Consider the following 16,051-nt stretch of genomic DNA (forward strand, 5'->3'; position numbering starts at 1 on the left):
ATCTTGCTTATCTTAAGCAACTTTGTTGCACATATTGTTCCAGGTAATCAAGGTTAAAGGGATTAATACATGGAACAAAATTACCTAAAATAATACTTTTCATACAATCAGTTTGTTGAATTTAATCTTTAATTATTCTCTCACATGTTATATAGCATATTTTTAGATGAATGAATTTGCGTATTAATAGACATTTTGAGTTGTAAAATTTAAGATGATGTTTTAAAAGGTTCTATAATTTTGTGTCAATGTAAAATTTTGGATAAAGAATCAGAAATGATTTAAAAAACTAAAGATTTTTTATAGGTAACCTCGGTTGATAAAGTGGATTGACGATCATAAAATCGCGAATTGAAAATAACCCTTTGGTTAAGTGCAACAGATACACTAACACAAGTTCAAATTCTATTTCTTTCCTATATATCGTTAGTCGTCGACGCGTTTAATGCACACGGCCTACGTTTCCATGATCTAACCTCACTTGAATTTGCGATGTGGCACTTAGCATTTTAACATATTTCACACTTTGGTTAGCGGAAGATCGATTTAATTCGAGTGAAATAATGATTATAGCATAGTGTTTCAGTGACTAACGCGCTAGAATCAAAAAGGAGGAACTTTTCAACGGATATGAATGTACATACTTAGCGAATAAAAAAAATGAGAGTGTCATTATTACTGATCTTTCGAATTTTATACTTTTTCGATGTATACGGTGTCACAAATGCTTGGGACAATGATGAATTGGAAGTATTCGACGTTGTCGAGGAGGTTAATCAAAATTTCTACGAAGTGCTTGGTGTCCCGCAGGTTTATCTCGTTTTTTATTATCCTTATTTACATAATTAATTTTCTAAATGAAAAACAAATAGTTGATGAATTAATTTTTCAGGCCGCAAATGCCTCGGAAATTAAGAAAGCTTTCAGACGATTGTCACTGCAGTTGCATCCAGATAAAAATCCTGCAGAAGATGCAGAGCAACAGTTTAGGAAAGTAAGTAACAGATCGTCCTAATTCTGAAATAAACATTTCGAATGATAAAGGACAAAAAATGCCTAATTTGTACTCCTTCGGGCACCTAAAATTCTAATTCATCATTCTATAAGTCCTATAAGTATCATAAAAATACAATCATTTATGGCAAATGTGATGTGAAAGTTTGAAAATATAGATGAAGTTAATAGTATGTTCTGATATATAATAAATATATTCCAACTTATTTTAGAAGTTATAATATAATTAGAACCATATTATATGGAATATTTTGATCATAATATGTTATCTTAAATAGTTTATTTTATTACAATTAATTAGCAATTTAAGCAATATGTTTTTTCATACTATATAAATATTGACTTTCTTCTACAAAATACTATTTGAATTTTTGCACTTCTTACATTAATATCAAAATTGTGATCACTTAAAGTTAGAAAAATTCAATTCACCTTTTGAGGGAATGTTAACTTTATTTACAGTTTTTACAACTTTCCCATCACATTTGCTATAAATGATTATAATTTTATGATACTTGATTTGTACTTAGATACTTTATATAAAAAATGATGCCTGATTAGAATTTTAGGTGTCTGAAGGGAAATAAATTTAGTATTTTTTCGCCATCCTCCTCTCATTTCCAGTTAGTCGCTGTTTATGATATTCTGAAAGATCCTGCGAAACGTCAGCGATACGACAGTGTTCTAGTTAATGGATTGCCAAACTGGCGATCAGCCGTGTATTATTACCGCCATGTGCGAAAAATGGGACTTGTAGAATTAGGAATAATTTTATTTTTACTGATTACCATCGGACAATATGTAGTTGCGTGGGCCGCATATTACGAGAAAAGATATACATATGTATGTAAGAAAAATTACTTAAAACTAATGGATGTTACATTACTTTGCCTATTTATCATAATATATGTTGCAGGAACAAGTTTTGGGCACTAAACTTCAGAAAATGCAAAAAAAGAATAAGAAAGGGAAGATGGATGTGCCGGATTTGGCAGACATTTTGGAGAAAATTCCTACACCAACTATTTGGAACACTCTCCCGTTTCAATTTCCAAGATGGATAATAGCTTTTACATTGTCCATACCTGATATCGTGCGTGTAATGAATACTATACTGGAAGAAAGAAAACGTAGGAAAAAGCAAAAAGAAGAAGAAGCATTGTGAGTAAAGCTGTGATATTCAGATGAAACGTATTATTTGCCACCAAACATTTTTTCCATTAGGTATGCTTAGAATTTATTTGTACGACCTGTTTCAGAATGCAAGAAAACGAACAACCAGAACCAGAATTCACATCTCGTACGAGGAGACGCAGAACTGGTTTCACTCCGCAGGAAAGAAGCGGTAATGGCGTTAAAGAGGTGTTTAAGAAAGACCAAATAAATCACGTTTATCAGAAACCTGCTATTTCTGGGGGATTATGGACTGACGATGACATATTAGAATTAATAAAACTCGTGAAGAAGTATCCTAGTGGTACATCAGAGAGGTGGGATAAAATTGCAGACGCGATGAACCGTACAGTTACCGAAGTTACACATATGGCGAAAAAGGTTATTTTCTAATCTGTTTTTTATAGATTCTAATTCTAATTTCTTGATGAATAATTTTTTGGTACTTGCTAGATAAAAGACGAAGGATTAAAACCCGGTTCGCCTACAGAAGAGACTGTTATAGAAGAACGTTCAAAAAAGATAAAGACTCGTGCCGAGAATGTAGAAAGCATTAGCGAATGGAGTCAAGAACAACAAAGAGCTCTAGAAGCGGCTCTTATAAAATATCCTAAAGGCACATCAATAGATAGATGGGAGAAAATCGCAAAATGCGTTGAAGGAAAGAGCAAGGTATCGTATATAGATATATTACAACGCATTTTTCAAACGTATGTTTAATATAATCGATATTGCGTTCCAAAGGATGAATGTCAAGCAAGGTATAGACAATTGGTGGAATTAGTCAAAAAGAAACAACATACTCAATAGCCTGCCATGTACAAGATGTTCCTTCGACAAAAAGTATAGTCCAATACCAATCAAGTCCAAAAAAGAAAAATGAAACAAAAACATAATTTTCGATCTTAAGATGATACATATTTCACAGCTGTTGTACAAGCTTTACAAGAATTAAAGATTTCTTAAAAGTACTCTTATACAAGGATGACGCATTAAGAATAATTAAGAAAAAAAAAGAAACTTTATACACGAAAAAGAACAATTACTCCTACATCATTTTATTATTAAATGTTTGTGGAGAATGTATTTATTTAATAAATTTAATAACTAATTCAGAGGAAAAGACTGACAAGAGATATGATAATTAAATACTTTCCTGTTCTCTGAGACTGATACGCCGTATCGTTTTAGCTTTGAAAATAAATTGTAAAAAGTAATCATGCCAAAGCATATAACACATTTTACTTTACTATTAATATAACTTACATATATAGATGAACTATATTAATATAGTCGATATTAGACTCTGAAAACTAAGTTACTTGTATTGTACTTGTTAAAACTAGTACAAACAAATTCCGTCTTAAATATTTTTCGAGATCTAACCCAGGAGTTATACTGTAAAGTAAAAGAGTGGGCCCTGTTCTTGCATTATGAGTGTAAATATTTAAAAGGCTATAAATTTGTAATGGACGAGAAAATTGCCCACGAATTATTCTGTGTAATTTACTTTACTTAAGAAATTATAAATACATGTAAGCACGGAGAAGTACTATTATAATTTCAACGTCGAACGTATTTTATAATTGTCTAAATGGAAAGCAACATTTTGTGTAACTAATATTTAATTTTGTATCATACGCAAAGAAGTGAAGCGAAGAAAACAACTAGTATATCCGAGCTATTTATTGGTTAGTTTTTAAATAATGACTGTACAAAATACTATTTACAGATTGTATAATAAACATTTTAATTACGTCTTCTTCGAACCCTTGATATTCGCCAAGCGTTCGGTTCTTCGTACTTATTATAAAGTGGTTCCAATCTTTGATTCTTCTTAAACTTGCTAAGTTTGGTCGGATCGCTAAATTTGAAAAATGCTGGCGCAAACTCTACTAACCATTTTGGATCTATAGTTGTCACTTCCCTCATGTATTCTTTCGTAGTTTGGACCAATTCATGATAAATTACCTATAGATAATGAAAGAAAAAATTGGTCATATGTATCTTTTATAATTACGTTTCTAACCTTCATTGACTTACCCATTCCGGTTGTCTGTTAAATAACGCGCTACTTGGATGAATGTAGACAACTTGGCTATCTACCAAGGTTCTATATCCTTCTTGAGGATCTTTCTTTGCGGCGTTTCTGAAGAAACCAGAACAAACAGCTTTCTGAATTCTTACAGTGTTTTTACCCGCAGATACTACGTCCAATTTGTGTCTGATAAACCAAATAAGTAATTAGTTTATCTTATTAGATATTAAAAAATTGTATTTACAAATAAATTGATAATTACCTGTCCATTATACCTAATAGTTGTTTCCGAACATCCTGAGCGCGTTTTAAAGTTCTAATTTGCACAAAATTTTCATAACACCATGCATTACTAAATTTATTATTTCTCCAGGAGTTATAAACTGCCAACAGAGTTAAATGATCGCCTTCCGGTTGGTTGAATTTTGCTTTCTTTTGATCTGCTAAAGCTTGCTTATCTTTCGGTCTAGAAAAATTACAAAAATTAAACATTCGTTCGCGATTCCCGTCTGATATCATTTCTTACCTGTAGAAGACGTTCTGAACAGATAACATGCTGACGATGGTCAATATCTCATCAGAACATTGAAGATGTACGCTCATAATAAGCATCTTAGATAAATTAGGTTCTAGAGGAAACTCTGCCATCCTTCTTCCTAATCTGGTTAACAAACCTTCGTTATCTAATGCACTTAAGCTGTGTAGAGATTCCAAAGCCATAATCAGCGATTCGACAGGTGGAGCATCCATAAAATCAAAGTGTAATAGATCATTGATGCCCATAGTCTTTAATTGTAATACCGTGGTTGCTAAATTAGTACGTTGGATTTCTGGAACCGGCGTCGGAAGCATTTCGTCCCTAGAAAGAATTATAATTAAATAGTTTTAATTTGTTGCATATTTTCAAATATAGAGTATTTCAAAGTATTTGTAAATTTTAAGCCAAATACCTATAAGCCCTTTCAGTATAAAGTCTATAACATTTTCCTGGACCAGTTCTGCCAGCCCTCCCTGCTCTTTGTTTCGCAGCTGCTTGACTTATTGGTGTTACTATAAGACTATCCATTCCAGTTTTAGAATTATAGACCTTCTGTTTCACAAATCCTGGATCAACTACGTAATAAATTCCATCGATAGTCAAACTAGTTTCCGCTATATTGGTGGCTATTACCACTTTTCTGGAACCAGGTGGAGCTGGTTCAAATATTCTCGTCTGCATCTCCGATGGAAGCGCCGAATACACGGGCAAAATGATTAACTCTGGAACATCAGGGCCTAAAGATTTCATACGTTCGTATAAAATTTCACAAGCTGTGTCGATTTCTTCTTGACCAGTTAGGAATAGAAGTATGTCTCCTGGAGGTTCTCTCAAATGTATCTGCATTACTGTTATCAGTGCGGCATCCAGATAGTCTGTTTCTGGTTCTTTGGTATACATGACCTGTTTAAAATAATTTCAATTAATACTTTCAGTTATAAAAACTTTTAAACATAGATTTAAATCACTTACTTCTACTTCGAATGTTCTACCAGGAATAGTGAAGATTGGTGCTTCGAAGAAGTATTGTGAAAATTTGACAGCATCCAAAGTTGCACTTGTAACGATTAGTTTTAAATCTGGCCTTCTCCCTACAGCTTGTTTCAGCAATCCAAAAAGAACGTCCGTGTGAATGGTACGTTCATGTGCCTCATCCAACATAATTACAGAGTATGTCTTCAAATCCAAATCCATGAGACATTCTCTTAGCAACATACCATCAGTCATATACCTACAAAATTGTTCCAATTCATGATAAATTACCTATTGATATTGAATATTTGTATCTATGCAACTGAAGAACGTATTACTTACTTTATGTTGGTTTCTGGACCAGTACAGTCTTCAAAACGAATCGTGTAGCCAACTTCTTGTCCTAAACGACAACCGAATTCTTCTGCCACTCTTTTGGCAACTGACATGGCAGCCACTCTTCTAGGTTGAGTACAGCCAATCTTTCCACGGGCTGTGAATCCTGCTTCTGCTAAATACTGTGTAATTTGCGTGGTCTTTCCTGACCCTGTTTCTCCAATTACGATTAAAATTTGATTATCCGTCACAGCTTTAACTAAATCATCCCTGAGTTTATATATTGGTAAGCTCTGGCGCTGTTCAAGAAGAGTTAAATTTGTTTTCTTTCCAAAAGAAGACTTTTTTCCTCCTATCACGTGTTTCTTCCACTCAGGCAAATCTTGTGTTTGAAGGCCGATTCCACGCATGTTCGCAGCTAGAGTTCTACTTTCAGCTATATAATTTATAAAAATTGTATTGTTAAAGTATTTTATATCAAAAAGTTTTTAAGTGTATGTAGAAATAAATAGATTACCTTCTGGTAGAGGGTCAATCCAATTTTTGTTCAGACCTGTTGGAACAGAATCCATTTCCTGTTCTCTTTGCAACATTTTTTGTTCCCTCCTTTCCTTTGCTAAAGCACTCTGCATCATTGCAGCTTGCGCTAAAGAACCATCAGGATTTTTTACTATGCGAACAGGACTCAAGTCTCCAAGAGCTCTTCCATGGCCATGTAAAAATGGTGGCTCTTCTTCCACTAACTCTATTTCAACGTCTTCTTCTTCATCGTCTTCTCGTGGGAGGATTCCTGTTTCGGTATCGAATTCTGGCAATTCACTCCTATAGAAAAAGGTAAAGTTCAAACAATGAAGTTACTACATCAAGAAATTTAATTATTTAATTAATTTTAGTAATACCTATCGATGCAAGATGCAGCAAGCATTTGTTTAATTTCCCACTTTTCTGGAGAAGACAATCTTTGCACACGTTTTCTAGAATAAGTTTCGTCCTCGTCCCAATTACCTTGGAGTTCTAACAAGGAAGTAGGTCTATCTGGATTTCTCAAATGTTTCTCATCTTCTTCAGTTTTGGTAACAGCCACAACAGGATTCAGATCCCTGCCGGTTTCCTGATCAACATCCTTCATACTTAAAGAAACCTATTAAAACCCAATTAGTAAAGCCCTAAATCAATTTAAAAATATATCTACTTCATTTTATAAGTTTATATACCTTTTGTCCACCAATATTGAGGACTTTCACGAGCACCTTCTGACCCCTAGATACTACATCGCTAGCACTGGCGACTCTTCCTTCCCTTCTTAATTGTGAGATATGAACAAGCCCTTCCCACCTTCGTTTCAAACCCTCCAATTGAACAAAACAACCAAAAGGAACGATATTAGCTACTTTGCCTGAATAAATCTTGCCTACTTCTGGATCCATGGAAAGTTCCTCTACAGATCGCGATCTAGATCGATCAAGTTTATTGGAATATTTGTCCCTATGAAATTTTCTGTCTCGTGATCTAGATCTTTTACGATCTCTGGACCTGTGACGTCTTCTATCTCTGGATCTTGAACGATCTCGTGACCTTGAACGAGATCTAGACCTATGCCTTCTGTCTCTGCGACCTGATGAACGTGATCTGTGTCTTCTTCTATCTCTCGATCTACTTCTTCTTGTGTGTTTGTTCTTCTTATCATTATTATCGATTGATTGGTTCTCTTTCTTGCTATCTTCCTTATTAGACTTTTTTGATGGTGCTAGTTCCTCCAAACTTGCCATAGCACTGCTAACTATATCATCGTCTTTGAGTTCTTTTTCATCCACAATTTTTGGTTCCTCGTTTGGCAGTGCCAGGGCAGGGAATTTTTGAGCTAGTTCATCTTGCTTTGTCGGAGGTTTCAATGATTTCTCCTCCAGTTTAGTTGGCTTCATATGCTGTATTATTCTTAGCAAATTGGCCATAAAAGATTCCTAAATGAATAATTGAACGTTACAATGCAATTAGATAAAGGAACAAAGGAATAAAAGGATAAGCTTTGTAAATTACTTACAGAAAATTCAGCGCCATTTTCAATAAGAACTTTTTTAAATTTATCAAATGTATCATTTTTCTCTGCCAAATGGATTATGAATTCAGCTGTAGAAAAGAGAATATAATTTATAGTTATAATAATGTAACATAATTAATAATTAAATATAATTTATATATAAGTTAACCAACAAAAAAATGTAAACAATGAGAGACTTTATGAGAATTAAGAGAACATAGAATATGTTTGCATTAGAGTAACAAAATCTGTGTTTTTATTAATATAAATAAAATTAAATTCTATACCCAAATCTTTGTCATTTAGTCCTAAGTGATTTTCCAATTCCGTGCATATTTTTGAAACCAAAGATAGATGTTCCAGTTTTGAGACTTCATCCATTTTTGTGCTTTCACTTATCTGCTTATACCAATATTAAATATTTGCAACATATAAATTAATACATGATATTGGAAATTTTAATTCAAACCATTCTTTCGTGAAATTATGCTTGGAATCAACATACATGCGTCGTGAACTATAAACTTTGCCATAAAAACATTACGGAAGCATTTGGAACTATGTTATTATCATTATTATGCAGGAAATGTCCTTAACGAGTGTCAGTAATAAAAAAATTTTGTTGCAGAAAATAACTTTAACACTTCTCAGTAACAAAATATTTTAGCTGCAGAAAATAAATTGAAAATGTACTACTAAAGAGAAAATGAAAATGCTTACGAGCAGTTCTGGTTGTTCTCGGAATAGTACTCTAACATAAAGGAACCACAGCCGAATATACCGCTATCGTATTCTTAGGCAATGCTCTAACTTTAAATTTAAATACATAAATTCTTGTATATGTCAGCCTACAACCAAACAGGGCAGATCTCTAATTTTATAGATTCTTGTATATGCTAGCGTTTGACGCCTTCAGCACTTAACCGCAGGATACAACACTTGCACTGTGAAACAATTAGAACTACGGGCGTAAACACTCTTATTTCTTCTCTAGTACTAAATATGTACATTTTCTTTTTTTATCATAATTTTACTCTTAATTCTTGACGACTATTCTAAATTATTAATTATTAAGAATTTTTAATAATAATAACATTCCTATTAAATAGATATATTCCTAAAGCATGGTAGAATAGTTTTTCTCATTTTTTTCTTTTATTTGTTGATATGTTTTAATTATTGTATGTTTTAATTACTTATTAATAATATATATATATATATATATATATATATATATATATATATATTAATAACAGTATGAATATTTAAATAATATATCGTAGTGTTACTTTTACTATAGCCTACTTTACTATATCATATTTTATTTAATAATAGATAGGTATTCGTATGATACACGAAAATTTTCCGTTAAGAGCATAATTTTATTCGCAATTAGCAATGAACATTATCTTAAACATGTTGTTTATTTAACAATTTAACTAATTTACCATTTGATTGCATTGAATTATCGCGCGTTCATATAAAAGGAAGTCAGTTCCTATTGGCAGAAAATATTGCAAACTCAAACCAAGCGCTCCTATTGGCGGAAGCTATTGCAAAGTTTCCACGATTGGTAATTTAGGATTAGTATTGAAATTCGTGGAGCCAGCGTGCGTCGCGTCACATCGTCATTATTAGTATCTTCATTTCGATTTTATCACCATTTTTACGCTTCTATCAGCATCATCTAAATAGTACGTTTTTATTTATTCATTTATCAATCATGTTTTTTAGTAAAATCAAGTAGTTTTCCGAAATTTCTCTGTACTTTTATCGTTGATTGCATCTTTGACGATTAGAGTCATCGATATTTCATATTATGGGCCTCTGAAGCATAATTTGAATTCTATTATTAATTTATTTCGCTGTAATTCGTTCAAATATTATAAGTTATTGGTTTTTTGTACATTTACTTGAAATTGTTGGTTTACCTTTGTATAGATTATTCGCTTACGAAAGACTAGCGGTTTACAGCACTAAGGCTATGGGAGATTCATAATCGATAATTCAAATCGATATAAAAACGACGCTGCAGATGATTAATAATCAATTGTTTGACTTCTTATGCAGATTTGGTAATAATTGAGTTATTACAACAAAGGCAGACATATGTACATGTTTATTTTCTTTTGTTATTGGACCAATATTAATCTTTGTTACACGATTGGTATACAGCAATGTACAAATAACTTATTAAGTGTATAAAAGCTTTGAATATTATATTCCAATTATGTAGTTAAATATTTGTGCATACGTTTTGCTTCAATTATTATCGAATGAAGTGCAACTTTTCAATTATTAGAATACCAATTTTTATCTTTATTTTATATCGACAAACAACGTAAGAACAAATTGTGATATTGAATATTTTATTACAGATTGTTTGTAACCTGAACTTGTGCCATGGGTTTCGATGGTTCCTGTTCGATGACGTCATTGATAATGACTTTCTGGGCTATCACGATCAGCATCGATGACAGTTCTTCGCATCTGTGGTGAGTCGCATGTATTTTTGTTCCTCCGGTCACTCAAGCATGTCGTAGGACGAAAGGTCCGAATCGGCACGGGTGATTGGCTGTATTACGTAGAATTTTTTGCGAGCACAGTGACCGCGGGTATTTATTATACTCATGAGTAGTAACATTTCCTTTTTCTGTGTGTTATTTATTAGTTGAGGATAGGTCTTCTTGCACATTTTGTATTATATTTTGTATTTTTATATTTGTATTTTGCACTTGCGTTTTTGTATTATATTATTTGTTTTTATATTAATAATATTAATATAATGGTTCTAATTGATACAAACGATATAATATTAAGAATTAATTTGCGTATCTGAGATTGAAGGTTCATTAAAATTACTTCTAAAATTAGAATATACTAAAAATGTATATTTGCAGAAGCCAAATAAACATACAAATATACGTATATAAATGAGACGTGAATATTTGAATAAATGATGAATGTCGGAACGGCAATCGAATATTTCGTGGAGAAGTCGGACATCCTCCGACTTCGTTGCATTAAAAATGAAAATTATTTTTATTAATTGTTTGCCTTTTATATTTGTATTTGAGTATTAATTTAAAAAATACAAACGTATTAAAGCTTAGTCCTTCCGTACAAAAATGTCTTGAATTTTATGCGCAAGAAGAAATTTCGCGACAGGCAGATCTCGGAATCGAAGCAACAAGTTTTCTGTACTGCTTTCATACTTTTCAAATTGTGCTTCTACGAAGGGATCGCCTGAGGTTGTTGGCATTAGTATCTTATCTTGATTCCGTTATTAAATAAATTTCTTATTCCGTTTGTTCTTTCTTTCAATATTAAAGTTTCAATAATTTGTTAGAGTTTAGAGTCGATTATTTGAGCGAATCATTATGTTGTATTGCTTTTTATGAACACATTCAATATTAGAATTCTGATAATTCATTAAATTAATAAAGTAGAGTATACCGTGATAATAATTTGAGATAAAATTTGAAATTGCAAAATGAAGAACGATTAGCTCGTTAAATACAAGATACATAAATATCATTTTTAGTTAGGATTTTCAGGTTTAACCCCTTCCGTATTCGTTGCCAGGACCTCACTCACGTGCCCAGGTGCTACTTGGGTGAGAGAAAGGCAACGGGTACGATGACAATTAACAAATTTATAACAATTTCTAAGCGACTGACGATGCGTTAGTGTATCGTGAACGACGTACTTTCCACATTGTGCGTGTGGTTAGGCTGTGAAATTGCGTCGTTCATTATAAATTTAAAGATGATAATGATAAGAAACAGATTCGTTATTAAATATAGCAAATTAAAGACAGTAGTGTTATTAATCTTATCATTGAGTTATAATAACTGGTACCAAATTTCGCACCACCTATCATTTCTTTGAATTATGAATATTTAGACGAATTACAATTAGGACTTACTTTTATTGTGTCGTTACTAATGGTCGCTAACTTTCGTCAGTCGATTTCAGCTAAATGGTACGTACATTAGAGTGTGAAAGTTGTGTGTCAAACTCGGGTGTCGGAGGTGTCCCGGGACATCCTCTCTAGTGTAGGTTCTTGCGCCCGAGTGTTATGTGTGAGAATCGTGGAGTGAGTGGATTGGTGTGATCTCTCTCTGGTCGGGTAGCCTCATTCTCGCGTGTCCAATCTATTTCAGGAAAGGTAATTTGAAAAATCGATGGTGAAGCTTGACACGGGGGAGAATGCCACGTCTCTGTCATAGTTGATCGATTTTTCGAATTTCGCGATCGTGGTCGCGAGTAGGTTTCGAAACGAGCGTCTATGTATTGCTCGAGCACGCACATGCGAACGGACAGCGATCGCTGTGATCGTTGTTCATCCATATGCATTTGGGCCAGCTTCCGCGATTTATATTTTTATTTCACCTTTATAAGTTATTTTTTGGTTTGCGATTTAGAAAGTCTCGAGACTAGATGTAAGTTTCAGCGGGCATCGCGCCCGAAGAAAGAAGAGGGTATGAACCGAAGAGGCCCGGCAAACTGCCACTCAAGAGGGCAACTACTAATGGCTGCTCATCCTCTGGGTCATCCAGATACAGAGCATGGGAAGTCATTCTTGTTACTATTTTGTCACTGTGCTCGTCTTTAGTATTTGTAGTAGTATTAGTTGTAATTTGTGTGTTGCCGACGTATAAGTCGGCCCATCGTCATTTGGGCTAGTCGCGGTATTTGCATTAGCGTTGCGAACGATTAATTACGGTTTGAACTAGAGTCGCGAGTGCAAATTTCACGTTTTTAATTAGAGATTCGCGAGAAAGTACCGGATTCGGTTTGGACTAGTGTCGCGATGAAAAAATTATCGCGTTTGCTTTAGTGTTACGAATTATAAAATGTCGCGATTGTTCAGTATTTTCGATCGTGAATTGCTAGAACTTATTAAAGCGTAAAATTAGAGTTTCTCGCGTTTTGTTTTACTTAAAGTTAAATTAAAACGATGTTAATATTGGATTAATTTCGTAGCACCAAGGTTTGTGATTATCGATTATAATTGAAGTAGCTTTTATTCTATCTAGTAATAGTAACTTACATTAAATCCGCTTTAAGAATTAGCGTTGCGTTGACGAATGATCGCGTCTTGTAAGTAGCGTTGCGTCTATAAAATGCCCAAAATTTTCCACTGGAATTGTGGAAGCCTATTCCTGTTCCTGGATCATCTGAAGCAGCTAAGACAGTTGCACAGAGGTGGTCGTACATCAGCAGCTTCGAACGTGGCTGTACTTGGACATCTCGATATTAGCGTTGCGTATGTTGAAATATGAGTGCACAGATTATTTATTAGCTGTTTATTAGCGTTGCGCGAAGAATTAACACCTTGCTGTGGTGTGTGCTTTCGCGAATTTTTTATTTCTTTCTATCTTTTTTTTTGTCAAAACCAAATTAAATATAATTGCAAATGTAATAAATCATTCACCGCGGTTTATTTTGAGAAGTTTCTATTTTATGATCATGGATTTAGTAAATTAGCTTTGCGAAATAGAAAAATGTTCCACTCATATAGAAAATAGCATTTGAAATTACAAAATACGTAATATGACCTAATTGGCTGCAATCACGATTATGTTTTTATGGGAATGTTATTACATACATAGCTAGGAATCGATCTAATTTCAGTAATAAATTCAAATTGTAGATGGTACAACAGAACTGTTGCATTTTTGAACGATCGTTATTACAGTAATTCGTCTGTAGCAGATGTAGCGATATGACGATAGAGTGCGTCAGTCATCTGTTACCATCGCGATATAAAGATCGGGCGCAAGAGGGAGCTGAAGAAATGATTTGAGAATAGAAAGAGAACGCTGCATAGAACTTTCTTCTATTCTTGTCTAATAACGCATGCATGCTGATGCCGCTGGTTGATCGGTGTTACACTACATATTTACGAATGTGCATGCGTTACTAAATAAGGACAGAAGAGATCTCTATGCAACGTTCTCTTTCTATTGCTAAATCGCTTTTCCAGCACGATATCTTTGTATCTTTATGATTTTGTGGTGACACAACCATAGAATCACAGAAAATACTTCTTGGAAATAAATTTTAAGTGGTATTTTAAGTAAGGAGGGCGCCTCTTTACATGGGCTTTCAACTGTTTTATCGACAGCAAAATTCTCATAATTCTTAATTTGCCGCCACTGATTTACAAAGATGATCGAAATGACAAGTTCGTAGATCACGTTAATTTACTTAACTCCTTAATCTGATTTTTGTATCGCCTCGCTAATGTCTCATAAAATATATTCCAAACTGTTTCGTTCTACATTCTACGTTATTTCGTTCCTTCGGATAACAAATTCTTCCATGCAATCATTTAATACTCTGACAGCCACACATTTCGCCCTAGATCTTATTGCCAACTGCTAGTACGTTTCACTCAGTCTATTATTGTATATCATGATACACGATGATTATCACGAGAAAATTGCATCGACTCTATCTTCATTATTAATTTTCTATCGTATCACGTGTTAATTTATTTTCTACACTTATACATTGTATTATACAAATCTATTTATTTTGTACATGGGAAAAATAGCGAAATATCAACGGTTGTTGGTGCATTTCAGGATTCATATTTAATTCAAAGGGAATGTCAATTATCATAATTTCCAAGAAATACTTGCTAAACGCTCAAGAATTATTTCTAATGATCGAATGGCTTGTATGTGATTCAATCTCAATTGAATCAAGTATGATCTAATATTCACTTATCTGAAGTATGATTTAATAGTGACTTATCTAAAGTGTGATTCAGTAATAGGACGAGGAAAACCAGAACGAAGAACAAATAATAGTGGCTGTAAATTAATTCACTGTTAAAGTTAGCGCACTTATTCTCTCACGGATGTAAGTACAAGTTGTAAGCCTGACACATATTATAGTCGTATAACGTAAACGTAATTTATCGTAAGTTTGTAAAGTGAACGTAACTTAATATGGACATGACGTGATGGTAATTCATTACAGGCATGGCTGTTTAAAAAGAAGAGGGAGAAGAAGAAAGTCGGGTAGAGGCTTGTATCTAAAAGACTGGAAATAGCTGGTCTTCCGATCAAATAAAAGGAGTGGAGCCGGCGTCTAAAAACTACCGAAGGGTACACGCGATCGAAGAATTCAGCTGTCAGACTATAAATCGCCGAGCTTTCTTTGTATTCAGGAAATTTATTTCAACATTTTTCCCTTCGTACCGGCTAACTTGCTTTATATTCGTGGCGAATATCTTCCTCCGATCTTGTCCACGCGTATGCGCTTTCGTCACCGAGAGTACTTCACTTTCCTCCCCTTGTCACTCGGTACTCCTCTAATTGACATGCATCACGTTTTTTGGAATAATTCGCCAACCTATATACGAGCCAAATCCAACGCTAGAAACTGAGGATTTCGATGCATTTATGGGAAATTTAAAGACGCGAAGGTGCACAGAGCGCAGTGAAATCAAACCACCGGTTTCTAAATTTAATTTCAAATTTCATTTATCGTTCGTCTAAATAAATTTATGTAAATTCTCGTATTAACAAAAATTGACAAATCGGTTAATCGGCTAAGAGGAAAGTTAATCGTACGGGCAAAAAGGTGTAAATTGCAGACAAGTATAATATTCAGCCCTTTAACGCTCGCGTCTTTTTCGTCCTAACCCGGCAAAAGTGAACAGGTTTTTTTCTTCGTTAGATTTGTTTTCTTCGTTAGAATTATGATATCTATTGCTGCTGATTAATGTCCTACGTTTCGAACATCGTAAAGTGAAAATCGGGGCGTAGGGTGCGAAGGAACGATAGTTGTGCTCATAGACGCGGAAAATAGGATTCTTTATTAGCGTAAACAATTAATAGCCGGTAATGTGTTCTGTACGATATAATTTACAGCACGGGGCAGCACATAGTCCAACGCTATAGTTTTCCCAATAACATCTTCT

The 16,051-nt window shown here is 33.8% G+C and overlaps 2 protein-coding genes and 1 long non-coding RNA gene across 3 annotated transcripts; 2 read left to right on the forward strand and 1 right to left on the reverse strand.

The window, feature by feature from the left end:
* Window positions 1-404: 404 nt before the first annotated feature.
* Window positions 405-3,947, forward strand: LOC126925449 (dnaJ homolog subfamily C member 1-like). Its single transcript, XM_050741005.1, has 7 exons — window positions 405-810; window positions 893-994; window positions 1,639-1,857; window positions 1,931-2,175; window positions 2,274-2,568; window positions 2,641-2,859; window positions 2,932-3,947. The coding sequence occupies exons 1-7, from the start codon at window positions 661-663 to the stop codon at window positions 2,995-2,997; spliced, it is 1,296 nt and encodes a 431-aa protein (XP_050596962.1). The 5' UTR covers window positions 405-660; the 3' UTR covers window positions 2,998-3,947.
* Window positions 3,859-8,641, reverse strand: LOC126925435 (ATP-dependent RNA helicase DHX8). Its single transcript, XM_050740981.1, has 12 exons — window positions 8,397-8,641; window positions 8,113-8,198; window positions 7,286-8,032; window positions 6,971-7,212; window positions 6,589-6,893; window positions 6,078-6,507; window positions 5,736-5,994; window positions 5,176-5,666; window positions 4,752-5,084; window positions 4,488-4,691; window positions 4,231-4,411; window positions 3,859-4,158 (listed from the first exon to the last, which is right to left on the reverse strand). Exons 1-12 carry the CDS (start codon window positions 8,488-8,490, stop codon window positions 3,937-3,939), a joined length of 3,594 nt encoding a protein of 1,197 aa, XP_050596938.1. The 5' UTR covers window positions 8,491-8,641; the 3' UTR covers window positions 3,859-3,936.
* A 1,066-nt stretch (window positions 8,642-9,707) lies between these two features.
* Window positions 9,708-15,321, forward strand: LOC126925473 (uncharacterized). Its single transcript, XR_007713948.1, has 3 exons — window positions 9,708-9,803; window positions 10,488-10,604; window positions 15,106-15,321. It is a non-coding gene; the product is annotated as an uncharacterized LOC126925473 (long non-coding RNA).
* Window positions 15,322-16,051: the final 730 nt, after the last annotated feature.

Source organism: Bombus affinis, chromosome 16 (genome assembly GCF_024516045.1).
Source record: "Bombus affinis isolate iyBomAffi1 chromosome 16, iyBomAffi1.2, whole genome shotgun sequence".
NCBI classification, from domain to species: domain Eukaryota; kingdom Metazoa; phylum Arthropoda; class Insecta; order Hymenoptera; family Apidae; genus Bombus; species Bombus affinis.

Coding starts and splice junctions, on each gene's coding strand:
- LOC126925449 (XM_050741005.1), top strand. CDS start 661: ATGAGAGTGTCATTATTACTGATCTTTCGAATTTTATACTTTTTCGAT. Junction 995..1,638: donor CAGAGCAACAGTTTAGGAAA/GTAAGTAACAGA, acceptor TCTCATTTCCAG/TTAGTCGCTGTTTATGATAT. Junction 2,569..2,640: donor TTACACATATGGCGAAAAAG/GTTATTTTCTAA, acceptor GGTACTTGCTAG/ATAAAAGACGAAGGATTAAA.
- LOC126925435 (XM_050740981.1), bottom strand. CDS start 8,490: ATGGATGAAGTCTCAAAACTGGAACATCTATCTTTGGTTTCAAAAATA. Junction 8,199..8,396: donor ACTAAATGACAAAGATTTGG/GTATAGAATTTA, acceptor TCTTTTCTACAG/CTGAATTCATAATCCATTTG. Junction 7,213..7,285: donor TCAATATTGGTGGACAAAAG/GTATATAAACTT, acceptor GGGTTTTAATAG/GTTTCTTTAAGTATGAAGGA.